Source organism: Xenopus laevis, chromosome 3L (assembly GCF_017654675.1).
Source record: "Xenopus laevis strain J_2021 chromosome 3L, Xenopus_laevis_v10.1, whole genome shotgun sequence".
Taxonomy (NCBI): Eukaryota; Metazoa; Chordata; class Amphibia; order Anura; family Pipidae; genus Xenopus; species Xenopus laevis.
Genome location: NC_054375.1, coordinates 97124705 through 97139161, shown reverse-complemented (window position 1 = coordinate 97139161; position 14457 = coordinate 97124705). Strand labels below are relative to the sequence as shown.

Genomic DNA, 14457 nt, shown 5'->3' with positions numbered 1-14457 from the left:
GGGTTTTTTTTTAATCCCCTGGCCACCAATGTATTATTTTAATATTCTATAGGCCCCTGCCACCAATGTTTTTTTCTAATTTTGGCGCCCCCAATTTTTTTTTTAACTTGTAAGAGGGGCCCTGCCACCAATGTTTTTTTTTTTTAATTTTGGGGCCCCATTTTTTTTTAACTTGTACGGGGGCCCTGGCACCAATGTTTTTTTAAAAATTATTTTATGGGGCCCCCATTTTTTTTAACTTGTAAGGGAGGCCCTGGCACCAATGTTTTTTTTTTTTTAATTTATAAGGGGGCCCTGACCATCAATAGCTTTTTTTATAACTTGTGTTTGGGGGGTTACTTTTTTAGCGCTGATGTCTGTGGTCTTGGGCGCTAGTGTGGTGTACATTGCATACTGCTAAACTGATTACCCAGACAGGTGCATTTTTAAAGAAGAGGTGGTGATAGAGGTTATAAACTGCAGTGTGGGCGGGGCCCAGGGGGGCCAGGAAGTTTTGTGGTAGGGGCTCGTGATTTCTAATGGCGCCCTTGCATACAGAATTGCAAACTGTCCAGCCCCAGTGCAGAATCAATTCAACTTTTTGCCAAAATGCCCCAATATTTAATAAAACTGTAATCCAGCTGTTCCATAAACAGTCTATTTTAAACATGAAAGCGCTTTCCCGTCAGCATACATAAAGGCATAGAATACAGCGGCTAAAGAGCAGTGACTCCCGTCAGCCCCGCAAGTTTTGCAACAGATACCGTTATAGGAACAAATCTGAGCCTCGCCCACACTAAAAAGAACGACGTAAAAACTACATTTCCCTACATGAACCGCTCACGTGACCGGTAACATGGAAGGGGTAATGGTTTGAGTGGGCGGGTCATCCGTATCTGAGGTGACGCTAGTCCTGCCCCCAATCTGCTATTGGACAGGCTGTGGAAGGGAAAGGAGAGCGCAATATACTGGGGGACGTCCCGTGTGTTCCTATTTGTCAGTGCGTACCCCGCGGGCCGGTGAAGGTTTTAGTGCCCAGGGAGGACGACTAAAGATGGCGAAGACTTATGACTACCTGTTCAAATTGCTGCTGATAGGAGACAGCGGAGTGGGGAAGACCTGTTTGCTTTTCAGGTTCAGCGAGGACGCCTTTAACACCACATTTATTTCTACCATCGGTAAGTCAGCTCTGTGCTGGAGCTACAGCTTCCCAGCTTCCCTGCCGGCGTATGTCTCAATGGAAACTCTGTACTCTCGGCTTCTCTATAGTCGGGCTCTTTAGCCTGCGGAATTTCCCTGGATACAACTGCCCTGTGTCTTAATCTTTGAGTTGTCATTAGGGTGACAAGTTATCAGGCTTTACTTTGTTTTACCCTCTGTATTAAGCAACATTTCGTTCTTGGTGGCTCTCCCCACCATCATATCCCTGTAGCTGTCATTGGAAGCATGTTTTATTTGTTGTACTGTGTAACCTGCCTCCATGGCTAATATGTGCCCATTGTCTCCTCTTTGTACCTGGCCTTGCTGTGTTCACCTCCAGTAATACCTACTCTTCCTGAGCACCTTATAACTTTGGGGTATATAATTATAAGAGTGAAGTTATGGATCGCCACAATCCGCTAGAGTGATATTCCGCCACTCTCCATTCATTGCTATGGGCAGTAACGTGACTAGAGGGGGTCGGGCCCTGGTGCGGGACGCACAGTCGGGCCCCCTGCCCCCCTCCGTACGTGATTTTTTTTTGGCCCGGAAACAGCGGTCCGCGAGCTACCAGGGGGGCCCTGAGGGGGTGCAGGCCCTGGCCCAATCACACCCCCTGCTCCCCCGGTAGTTCCGTCACTGGCTATGGGATTTTCAAAGACATATTTATCCTAAAGGGTGAACTTTCACCCACTGATAAATAACCTTTGGAAAATCCCATAGAAATGAATTTTACTCTAGCTGACTGTGTCGATCTCTAACTACACTCTTTGATAAATATACCCCTTTGTTCCTACAATACTGTCTCTGTTTCGTTTTTCAAGTTTAAAGTGATGCTATAATCCATAGAATCTTATTATTCCTTATATCTAAGGAACCCTAGCCATTATAATATTTGATCATACTGTTTTTGATACTTGAAGGGCACCTGTTGGGTAAAAATATTATGCCCAACCAAAGGTGCAGTCTAATAGAGCCTGCATTCCGGTTGGAGATAACATTAGTTTTTTTTTTAAAAAAAAGCCCCCCGCCAGCACTACGATACCACCACCGGGAGGGAGTTCCCAGTGCAAGCAGCCATGTCCTGTCACTCGCATGCGCATAATGAAAATGTGCCACGAATTGCTCTTTATGCGCATGATGTCACATGCACGTTATGCTCATGCGAGTGACACAACATTGCAGCTCGCACCGGGAGCTCCCTCAAGGCATTTGTCGGTGCGAGCAGCCATGCACATAACGTGCATGTGACGTCACACGCATAATGAGCAATTTGTGGCACATTTTCATTATGCACATGCGATTGACCGGACATGGCTGCTCGCACCGGGAGCTCCCTCCCGGTGTGGGTAGTGTAGCTCTGGCGGGGGCATTTAAAACAAAAAAAAACTACTGTTATCCCCAACCGGAATTAGTCCACACCTTTGGTTGGGGATAACATTTTTACCTAACAGGTGCCCTTTAATAATTCTCTTCCACGGTGTTTATGTATTAGACAAATGTTTTTTTGAGTTCCTCAACCTAGACATGTTGTTTTGGCTGCAACCTACACTCTAGTGCTGTGAGTCCCTGACTGATTTCTCGTGTTCTAACTGGCAGTTTCCAGCATGAGACTGTAAATTGCTGTGCACTACTGACCGCTTGGTTGAGTGGTTGAATAGGTCAGGTTGAGATGGCAGGCTTATAAACCATTTATATCAAATATAAGGAAAAATTATAAAACCTACTTTTGATAATTTGTAATGGCTTTTATTTCGGAATATCTTTTATTTATTTATTATTGCATAGTTATTTAGGTACAGATTGAAAAGCCTGTTTAAGGTAGATTATTGTTTTCCATTTAGAAGTTGCCACTCTATTTTAGTGTAAAGCCAAGTCTGACGTTATTATGGGACAGAATTAGCAACTCTGTGTTTGTCCTGAATCAGCTGTTATAAGGGACACTAATGATGTCTGCAGTTGTACAAACTATCTCCAGAACTGTAAGTAAGTTGCTCCTTGCCTCTACTGATGCCTTGTCCACCACCATTCACTGGTTATAAATGTCAGAGCCTTTGATTGGCAATCGTGAATTGCAACACGTGGTACATCATGGAACCATCCTTGTGTGCCACACTTAACCTACATGCAGCTCTATATTTCTACCTGTTCTGCCCTCACACCTACTTCACCCATGTCCACTTTGTTTGCTTGTTGGCCTTCATTTAGATCATGCAACCCACTTTGGCATTTTAGTTGGAGAGACATTTGAACAATCTTCAGTTACTCTTTTTGTCATTGAAGCCTCCTTTTCAGTATCTTTGCTGCCTATCTTTTAGAGTAAAATATGGCTCAAGTGCATAATAAAGTGTGCGTCTTGCTCAACCATTATAGAATAAAAATGCAGATATACCCTGTTTTTAAGCAGTGTACATTTTCACTTTTTAACTTTACTGAAGAGTTATGCTGGATCTCGAAGCTAAAGGGACATGTTATACCATACTATTGTTGTTATCACTAATATTCCTTATGTAGAACCAACATGTTTTATTTATCATTATTGCTGCAGTGATGATACATAGGCCAAATTTTAAAGGAGAGAAAAACCATCTGTAAACACAGGATCGTTTGCCTGTATTTAACGTTTTCCCCACAGATACTGATTTGTAAACTCTGAACTGGTACATTCAGAACAGACCTGTAACCCCTTCCTGTTTCCTTAAAGCTAAGGGTTTCAAATGTGCTTCCCTTGAGTATTTTCTGCTGACTGGTCTTCCTTTCCTGCCTATTAATAATCTGTATGCCAACAGCATAATCTGGTTGCAGTTTTATTCTAAAGCAGGCTAAATCCCAGGAGCCATGTAGTCCCATATACTAAACTATTGCCACTGTTTCCGTATACCGACGCTATTGTTGTGTATTTTATATTCTATGTACCTTGAAGCTTAGCAAAATATTTATTTGTTTCGTATCTGCACCTAGTCTATTAACCATATTACAGATTAAATGCATTCAAAGACTCATCAATGGGAAATAATGCCTTGCCAAGTTTTTACTTTGCAAATTTATAATAAATTACACGTTCCCCCAAATTCTCCCTCCAATCTCTGTAGAAGCCTCCATGAAAGGGTTGGCCAAGTTTTATATTTTTTCTTAATAGAGAATAACGATAAGGTGGCAAATATTCTGTCTCAGACTAGGGGAATGTATGGTGTTGCTGAAGGGAACAGAAGTCAGGTATGGGGATGTAGTACTTATATTCCATACTATTGTCACATTGTCTAAGCTCTGCAAGGCAACAATCCTGTTTATTATTTTCTGAAGTGCTGTGGAGGCAACACTGTCTTTTTCTCCTGGTTAAGCATCACTTCTGTTTTCTATTGTAAAGTGCTTGCTGAATCAGCTTTTTCTAAACATCCTTTATATATTATATAGCATACATTTGGCCCTGCCTGATTTGGATACTGATGTAATATGAATCCCATACATACACTGCCTATATACCCATTTTAAAATTAATTTTGCTTTGAAGGCCAACATTTGTGGCCAAGTCGATATACTTAGTTCAGATTAAAAAAAAGTTGTAAAACGAAGCAACCACTGAAGTAAGGAAATATTGATATAGTAGAAAACAGGTGGCTACTCCCTAATTATAGCTATACAAAACAGCACAAGTTTTGCAGTCTTTTCTTGGTGAGTAGAACAAGTTATCCATTCACAAATCACAATAAACATTCCACATTTCTAATGAAGATTTGGCCAGCAAAGGTGACCGTTCCATTATAGTTTCTGGATAAGGTTGCCTTATCATAGCAATTCCCTTTGCTTCCACTCCTGCTTCCACTCCTGCTTCCACTCCTGTTAATTAGCCCTCAAGATAAATGAGCCTCTATAATAAATCAAGAGTATAATTAAAGGGAAAATTAGAATAATGTGAAGGTAAACTTTCCTTAGTTCTTTTAGGGTAAGGGCACATGGGAAATTCGGGGAAATTTAGTCGCCTGACGACTTCTTGCCTTTTCTTCTGGGCGACAATCTCCCCGATCTGCCTTCCCCACCTTCCCGCCGGCTATAATGAGAAATCGCCAGCGGGATGGCACTCGCGGCGCTTCGTTTTCCGAAGTTGCCTCACGAGGAATCTTTGGGCCACTTTGAAAAACGAAAATCGATTTTTGCCCGGTATTAGTCAGCATGCCCATCGGCGTGCCCCATACAGAAGAACCAAATTGACTGCTTGTGTATGGCCCCCTTTATGCAAGAGACACATCTGTCACATTTTTTTGCATGAAGTGTTTCAAAGAAATTGCTGACCTTTACTTATATAGTTAAGTTTATTTATACTTTGTGTCTTTGGGGTACAAATTATATATTTTAAGGTAATGCTTTTTCCATTAAAATAGCTCAGCTCCTTTTCCTACCTAGCTTGGGGGTTCATGAATACCAGACCCCATGCAGATCTCTTTCTTTACCCTCATATTAAAGAATAAGCACTATTAGGGTTATGTAATAAAAGGCACAGGGTTTGTTTAGGTGTTGTGATCCATAGCAAACTTGGTTACTATTCGTTACTAGGCCAAAAGCAAACTCTTTGCTCATTTGAAACCATTAAATATCTGATTTCATTATATTTATTTACTTCAATACAGTAGAAGGAGTCATAAAGTATGACATGGACGTGTAATGCAAATGATTCTATTAAGTAGATATAGTTTGGTCTGTGTTGAGATAATTCTACTGGTGAACAACTTAATGTGTGTGGGGTTGCAGGAAGTGGTCTCTTTGCAGAATGTGACGCACGCAGCCATTTCCTGCCTCAGAATAAATACTATAAATCTGTGTACAATTAATGTTTTATTTTATACGTATCTATTTTTAGGCATTGACTTCAAGATCCGCACTATAGAATTAGATGGCAAGAAGATAAAGCTTCAGATTTGGTATGTTCAATTGTAAGGTCTAGGAATTAATTTAGGTCCTAAAAGATTGGCACTAACTACTCACTTTCCTGTTGAGCTGAACCCTATCAGGCTATTAAACATTATCTTTGATTGTTTTCAGGGATACAGCAGGACAGGAGAGATTTCGTACAATCACTACAGCGTATTACAGAGGGGCAATGGTAAATATGCAACATTTTGTTCAGTTTATTATCGTATTATTATGCCCTGCCTTGCCAATTCCTATAATTCTATTTGCCCAGTACATATTACAGTCTACTTATGCCCCTCCTTTTCTTTATTTCTTCTTTATTTCCTAACCTATAATATGTTTTATTATCCAGTATAAAAAGTATGATGTTATTTATATACTTATCTCCCACTTATCTCCTGTGACAACATAAAATTGCAACAGCTGTCTCATGGAACTATCAAAATAGTGGAACAATCTCAATATTAAATATAACTAAATTACTGCATTTGTGACAGGTCAGCCAACCAAAACTGACCTGGCACAAATTTGGTTATTTAACTAGAAAAAATATTCGGGACAGGATGGAAAAAACGCTTGAGCAACCCTCATTTTAATACCATTCCATTTATAAGTTGACATATATTTCAGAAGCATAGCATAACCTCTTAGGAATCTATAGGCATTTACCGCAAGGAGCAGATAGGTTTTTTTCTGATGGAGAAACAGCCTACTGTCCAGTAGCTTTAGTGTAGTCAGCCAAACTCTTCAATCATTTCTATTCTAAAAGGTACTGAACAATAAATCCCCTTATGTCTTCATAAATATGTCTGTGAGATGTGACCCCACTTTGACTGTCAAATTAAAATTAAGCACCTGCCAAAGGCTCTAATTAAACAGCACACCATTTGAGCAAAATATTAATAGAAAGATGATATCCAAGGGTATTTCAACACAGTCATTGTGGAAGCCTTGTTGTCTTTGTGATCTAAAGATTGCCTAACCAGGAATGGAGAAGCAAAGACCCAGGATTTAGTAGGATTTTAAATAATATGATGTAAATTATGTTCCTGCTTTTTCCTCAGGGCATTATGCTGGTTTATGATATCACCAATGAAAAATCATTTGACAACATAAAGAATTGGATAAGAAACATTGAAGAAGTAAGTGTAAGCTAAATAAGTGTGTTGTGGTGAGAGATGTAATCACTTTTGTGTTTATACTTTGTCTGTATTTGTTTACATCTCAAATACCTGTGCTATACATTCTGTTGTTACAGTGATCCCCAACCAGTAGCTCGTGAGCAACATGTTGCTCCCCAACCCCTTGGATGTTGCTCCCAGTGGCTTCAAAGCAGGTGTCTATTTTTGAATTCCAGACTTGTAGGAACCTTTTGGTTGCATAAAAAACAGTTGTTTTGCCAAATAGAGCTTTCTGTAGGCTGCCAGTCCACATAGGGTCTACCAAATAGTCAATCATAGCCCTTCATTGGCATACTCAGGAAGTATTTTCATACTTGTGTTGCTCCCCAACCCTTCTTACATTTGAATGTGGCTCACGGGTGAAAAAGGTTGGGGATCCCTGCGTGTTGTATATCCATGTGACTACAAATCCTTTATTCTTTCTAATTTAAATTCCTAATATCATTCCCCACAATCTCCCCAGCACGCCTCCTCTGATGTAGAACGGATGATTCTGGGAAATAAATGTGACATGAATGACAAGAGACAAGTATCAAGAGAAAAAGGAGAAAAGGTAATTAACAAAGCTGCTTGCTGTCCTGCTTCTAAGGCCAGTGTCAAACATGGGCTTTTTTTCCTCTGGAGCAAACATAACAATGACTTCAAGTCAGGGCTATGATGCTCTGCATTCTTGATGTCTTCTCAGCTGGCATTTTTCTGTGCCTATGGAGAAAATGCTACATTTGACTACCTTATTTGTTCCTTGCCTAATTATAACCTCTGTTACCCTTCTATGCTATCACTGTTCTAGAAACTGCTAACTCAGGGTACATTGCTGCTGCTCTTCTCTGTGAATGGGACGACAATTACTTTCTAGGTTTTGATTTTTCTCTGTTATCTTAGCTTGCTATTGATTATGGGATCAAGTTCCTTGAGACCAGTGCAAAGTCCAGCATCAATGTGGAGGAGGTAGGTAAAAGCAAAAAATAGTAGTATATTTTGCACACAGCAGCATATGTAATAAAATGAGAATTTTTCCCCTAATCTGCCAAAGTTTGTGTCAGTTGTATTTTCACAGCTACATTGAGTTTACTTAAATCTGAATGCCACCATTGTGAGTTCAGTGTGCTAACATTTTGCAGGCAAAAATACTTCATTTTGCCAGCATATTTTTCACATTGTGTGAGCCAATAATCTCTATATTCTTATGCCTGAAGTAAAAAATATAAGAGATGATAAAACTTGAGAGAACCATGCATGGAGCTAGTTGGTAATTCTGTAATTTTTAAATTAATTTACTCCTCCTTATATTGTATGTAGATTGTATGTAGATCTTGGCTGTGCATTCATGTGCCAGTAGAATTGTCACTTCCAAACCACTGTACTGAGTTTTGCTTTAGCTACTCTGCACTAATAATTCTGCAGGCTGATGATCCCAGTTAGATAATGCCTCCTACATCTAATTATGTTTATATTGAATCTGCCAGTGTGGTAGTCTTTCCAGTGAAGGGAGTTTAAGGTCTAGAAAGACTGCTCGTGGCTATAAAGAAACTTTTTTTCTAGCCACAAAATTCAAATTGCAGAGAGATATTTTATCTTTATCCCACGCTTTGGACAATATGAACAACTACGAAATGCTTTAAAAGTAAATGCACAGAGGATATTTTGTATTGCTGAATTTTATTGTGGTTAACCCAGATAAGAAGAATTGTCTCTCAGACAAGCATAATAGATACTTCCATTATGAAAAAATATGACTGCCGACTTTAATAACTATGCAAAAAGCAGGAAATAATTGCCCAGAAAGACAAAATACCTAGCCTAAAATATTTTTTTGTGAAAAATCATTTAGCATCCACTACTTTTTGGGTGCATTCCCCCTCTAAAAGCAAATATACTAAAGGTTTGGCATCTGTTATCCAGATCTGAATTACAGGAAGGCCATCTCTCATAGACTCAATTTTAATCAAATAATTTAAATGTTCACAAATGATTTCCTTTTTCACTCTAATAATAAAACCCTACCTTGTACTTAATCACAACAAATAGATCATTGATCTGGAGGCAAAAAAATTAAGCAGTTAATGCTTAATACACACTTAAAGGACCAGTAACATCAAAAAAAAATGTTTAAAAATTCGTTAGTGCACAACGAAAAATAAACACCCAGACAAATAAATCTTTTAAAAAGCAAAGCCTTTATTAAGAAATAACTTACAGAAAATCCACTTCCTGTCTTCTTCAGAAAAGGCGACCATCCACACTGCAGCAATCGATTTCTCCTTCCTGGATATTCACTGACAGGCATCTTCCTCCTCCCGGCGTCCAGCAACAGCTGTGTCTCTCCTTCCCCATGGATCGACTTCCCTCCTTCGCTCTCCTCACCAGCAGCTGCGGGGCACAGAGTGGGTAGTGATTTAGGAGTCGGTGTGAGCGGAGGCAGGGACGGAGCTCTAAGAAGCAGACAGTGCAGTGTAAAATACTTGTCTGTGTGTGAAATCCTTCCCATCGCTTCATACAATGCAGAGCACGGGAGAACGGCAAACAATCCTAGCGTGTGTATTTGATTGTCTGCTTCTTTTGCCCCCTGCAGACCTGGGCTTCTAGGATAATTAGTCGCATTGAGGGTCCCCGCAGAGAGAAATACAAAACCGGCTGCCAAAGTCCCCAGACTGAGCTAAGTTGCCTGCTCGTTGCTGTCAGTGAAAGATACGTGGAGCTGCTGGGATGGGAGCAATACCGGCAAAGAACAGTATGTGTAAAGAGCTCCGTCCCCTGCCTCCGCTCACACCGGCTCCTACATTACTACCTCAAACGCTGAATCCCATTTGACACTGAGAATTAACTCCTAGGAGCCAAGCTTTAACCCGCTTCCCCTTGGCTGTAGCTCCCACTTACCTGCGCTCCTCATTGTGCAGCGACCGCCGACCCCGCCGGGAACGTTCTGCCTGGGCTGTTCCTGTAGCCGCTGCCGGCGACCCCACTAAGCAGAACTGCACCAAGGCTGAACAGAGGGACTCGGAGCTGCACAATGAGGAGCGCAGGTAAGTGGGAGCTACAGCCAAGGGGAAGCGGGTTAAAGCTTGGCTCCTAGGAGTTAATTCTCAGTGTCAAATGGGATTCAGCGTTTGAGGTAGTAATGTAGGAGCCGGTGTGAGCGGAGGCAGGGGACGGAGCTCTTTACACATACTGTTCTTTGCCGGTATTGCTCCCATCCCAGCAGCACCACGTATCTTTCACTGACAGCAACGAGCAGGCAACTTAGCTCAGTCTGGGGACTTTGGCAGCCGGTTTTGTATTTCTCTCTGCGGGGACCCTCAATGCGACTAATTATCCTAGAAGCCCAGGTCTGCAGGGGGCAAAAGAAGCAGACAATCAAATACACACGCTAGGATTGTTTGCCGTTCTCCCGTGCTCTGCATTGTATGAAGCGATGGGAAGGATTTCACACACAGACAAGTATTTTACACTGCACTGTCTGCTTCTTAGAGCTCCGTCCCTGCCTCCGCTCACACCGACTCCTAAATCACTACCCACTCTGTGCCCCGCAGCTGCTGGTGAGGAGAGCGAAGGAGGGAAGTCGATCCATGGGGAAGGAGAGACACAGCTGTTCCTGGACGCCTGGAGGAGGAAGATGCCTGTCAGTGAATATCCAGGAAGGAGAAATCGATTGCTGCAGTGTGGATGGTCGCCTTTTCGCCGTTTCTGAAGAGGACAGGAAGTGGATTTTCTGTAAGTTATTTCTTAATAAAGGATTTGCTTTTTAAAAGATTTATTTGTCTGGGTGTTTATTTTTCGTTGTGCACTAACGAATTTTTAAACATTTTTTTTTGATGTTACTGGTCCTTTAAGGAATGGTAATCCAAATTACAAAAAGGTCCCGTACCTGTATTACCTGCATAAGTTCAACCCTGCTTCCAAAAAAGCTGAAACATTTAGTAAAATGTAAAGAATAATAGAATGGGATTATATGCAAATCATTTAGGCTCCATATTTAATTGCAAATGGTACAAAGACTGCATATCAAATGAGAAATGTTATTGTTTCCTGAATAATATGCGATTGGTTTGAATTTGATGCCACTTCTTAAAAATGTTGGGACAGGGCCATATGTTGCATCACCTCCCCTTTTAACATTTTGGGACTGGGGAGACTAAGTGATGTAGTTTAGAAAGTGAAATAATGTCCCATTATTTCCTGATCTAGAATTTCAGCTGCTCAAATGTTCGGTCTTCTTTGTTTTATTTTTCCTTTCATAATGTGCCAAATAACTTCAATGGATGACAGATCTAGACTGCAGGCAGGCCAGTTCAACACCTGGACACTGCTACTATGAGATGTTACACCTATTTTTTTTTTTTTTTAAGGAGTTGCACCATTTTTCCTGTCTTTTGTTGCTCATGTCACAACTTTCTTTAAATGTGCTGCTGACATAAAATTCAAAATGAGCATATACTTTTCAGAAAGCAATACAAATTGACTGTTTCAATTAAAGGGATACTGTCATGGGAAATATTTTTTTTCCAAAATGAATCAATTCTGCACTGAAATCCATTTCTCAAAAGAGCTAACAGATTCTTTTATATTCAATTTTGAAATCTGACATGGGGCTAGACATATTGTCAATTTCCCAGCTGCCCCAAGTCATGTGACTTGTGCTCTGATAAACTTCAATCACTCTTTACTGCTGTAATGCAAGTTGGAGTGATATCACCCCCCTCCCTTTTTCCCCCAGCAGCCAAACAAAAGAACAATGGGAAGGTAACCAGATAGCAGCTCCCTAACACAAGATAACAGCTGCCTGGTAGATCTAAGAACAATACTCAATAGTAAAAACCCATGTCCCACTGAAACACATTCAGTTACATTGAGAAGGAAAAATAGCAGCCTGCCAGAAATCATTTCTCTCCTAAAGTGCAGGCACAAGTCACATGACAAGGGGCAGCTGGGAAATTGACAATATGTCTAGCCCCATGTCAGATTTCAAAATTGAATATAAAAAAATTTGTTTGCTCTTTTGAGAAATGGATTTCAGTGCAGAATTCTGCTGGAGCAGCACTATTAACTGATTCATTTTGAAAAAAAATTTTTTTCCCCATGACAGCATCCCTTTAAATATAGGGTTTAAATGGTTTGCAAATCATCACATTCTCTTTTTATTTATATCTTACACAGCATACCAACTAAGCACCACACTTTAATATTTTGTACAGCCATCTTTTGAGGCCTGTTTGCAGTTTTTGATTTCATAAATCGGTCATTCCAACAGACCCTTTCTTGTCTGGGCCCTAAAGCTGGCCATAGACGCAAAGATCCGTTCGTGCGAATTTAGGATTCGTACGATATTCGGACAGTGTTTGGAGAGTCCTGTCATTTTTCGTCTGGCGGAGATCGGTGGTTTGGTCGATCGGATAGGTTAGAAAATTTCTGTCGGCTGCGGGTAATATCTCTGCGAGTATTGCCGATCGTACGATTTTCAGAGGGAGCTTTAGCTTTGTCGGACATAACTATCGTACGATTGCTGTAATGGGCAGAACATCGGCTGATCTGTTCTTACTACTTCTGAATGGTAAGACTTTGATCTTTATGGTTAGTGGCAGGTCGGGAGATGGGGAAGTCCGATCGCACGTTGACTCTCTTTTTAGTATGTATGCATGCACTGAAAACATGAATACTGTTAGCTAGCTACCTAACAAATAGTTTCTTTTTATTCAGGCTTTTTTCACACTGGGGAGAGACATCATGACAAAACTCAACAGAAAAATGGTTTGTGTGCAATAATAAATAGCAATGTTTGTATTAGGGAGACTTTATTTTATAACTTAGAAAAAACTTTTTTTTTCTCATTTTTTTATTGGTTTTCAGTTTTTATAATAAACTGTGGTACATTATATGTTAACATGTAAAAATCATATATTTATCATCTAAATATTAACCACTGTTGCATGGAAAAAACTTTTTTCTTATTATGTGAAGTATAAACTTCATGTATAAGCTATAAGATATGCAGTACCATGTGGATAGTGTTTATAGACATAACAGTGCTTTATAAAGTATGAACTGTGAAAAACTGCTAGTAATTTTTAAATGTACAAATGCTCCTGTGAATTATAATTTATCCCACTCTTATGTTCCAGAATGAAAACATCTCTCCAAGCGGAGGAGGTCCTGTTAAAATAACTGAGAAGTCATCTAAGAAAAGTAGCTTTTTCCGTTGTGTGTTGCTTTAATGACATTAAGCACAAGCGAGACAGACAGACTGTGGCACACCTGATCTATCGGCTCCACGCATAGCACAGGTGCTGCAAAGGCCTCTGGGGGAACTCCTGTTTGCTGAAAGCACCAACTATGATAGTGTTGCTCACATTGGTTTCTGGAGTGGAAGTTTATTAGAGAATGGTGCGCTTTATATCCCATCCATCTGAGACTTGAACAACCAGAAAAAGTTAAAAATATTTTTCTTGTGTGTTCTTGAAGGAAGTTTCCCTTGCTTTTTTTTTTTTACTCTATACCTCGTTAAAGACTAAGCATTGTTAGTGCAAAAAAGTATTACGTCTTTAAGTTTATTCATAACTGTGGACTTAACTATTGGGGGTGAACCTGTGGTTTATTTTTGTTTTAGATGGGCAACAGTGGATGTATTTCAGTTTGAGAGAAACTAAATTTGATGTGATAATTTGCTGAAAGTTGGACAGTGCATAACGGACATTGGTATTAACTTATTGTTAAAGATATGCAGAACGTGTAATAAGGGGCTACGTAGTAGGGAATGTGGCTTGGAATGTTTTGTGTCTGCAGATGGAGAGAACATTATTCTTCATTCTTCTGCATAATCATGTATCAGGAAGACGCTTTTAATTAGGATATATCATTTTTTTTTTCTTGGGAAAAAAAATATTAGAAATAGTTAGGTAAGTATGCCAATCAGTGAACTAACTGAATCCATCTGTTTGCTAGAATCTGATCTATAAATATAGCCGCAGTGAAATTTGTCCAAAAAAAGATCAGTTTTGTTGAATGTTTACATATACTAAATATTTTCCTATGTTGTTGAACTGTTCATTTGCTAAGGAAGATGGGCTTTTAACATGAACCTTTTGGGTTTTTTTTCTGAACTGAAGTCAGGAAATTGTGTTTCTGTACTTATTTAAGTTGACCTGATCACATCAAGCTAAACTTTTGTACCACTGACTAAATCTTCCATTGCCTG

The 14457-nt window shown here is 40.0% G+C and overlaps 1 protein-coding gene across 1 annotated transcript; it reads left to right on the top strand.

The window, feature by feature from the left end:
* The first annotated feature begins 1025 nt into the window (after positions 1-1025).
* On the top strand, positions 1026-14134 carry rab8b.L (RAB8B, member RAS oncogene family L homeolog). Its single transcript, NM_001093804.1, is given in 8 exon segments — positions 1026-1157; positions 6035-6095; positions 6217-6277; positions 7152-7229; positions 7732-7821; positions 8151-8216; positions 12963-13013; positions 13385-14134. Coding segments are annotated over 8 exon segments (624 nt in total). The 5' UTR covers positions 1026-1033; the 3' UTR covers positions 13478-14134.
* The last annotated feature ends 323 nt before the right edge of the window (positions 14135-14457 follow it).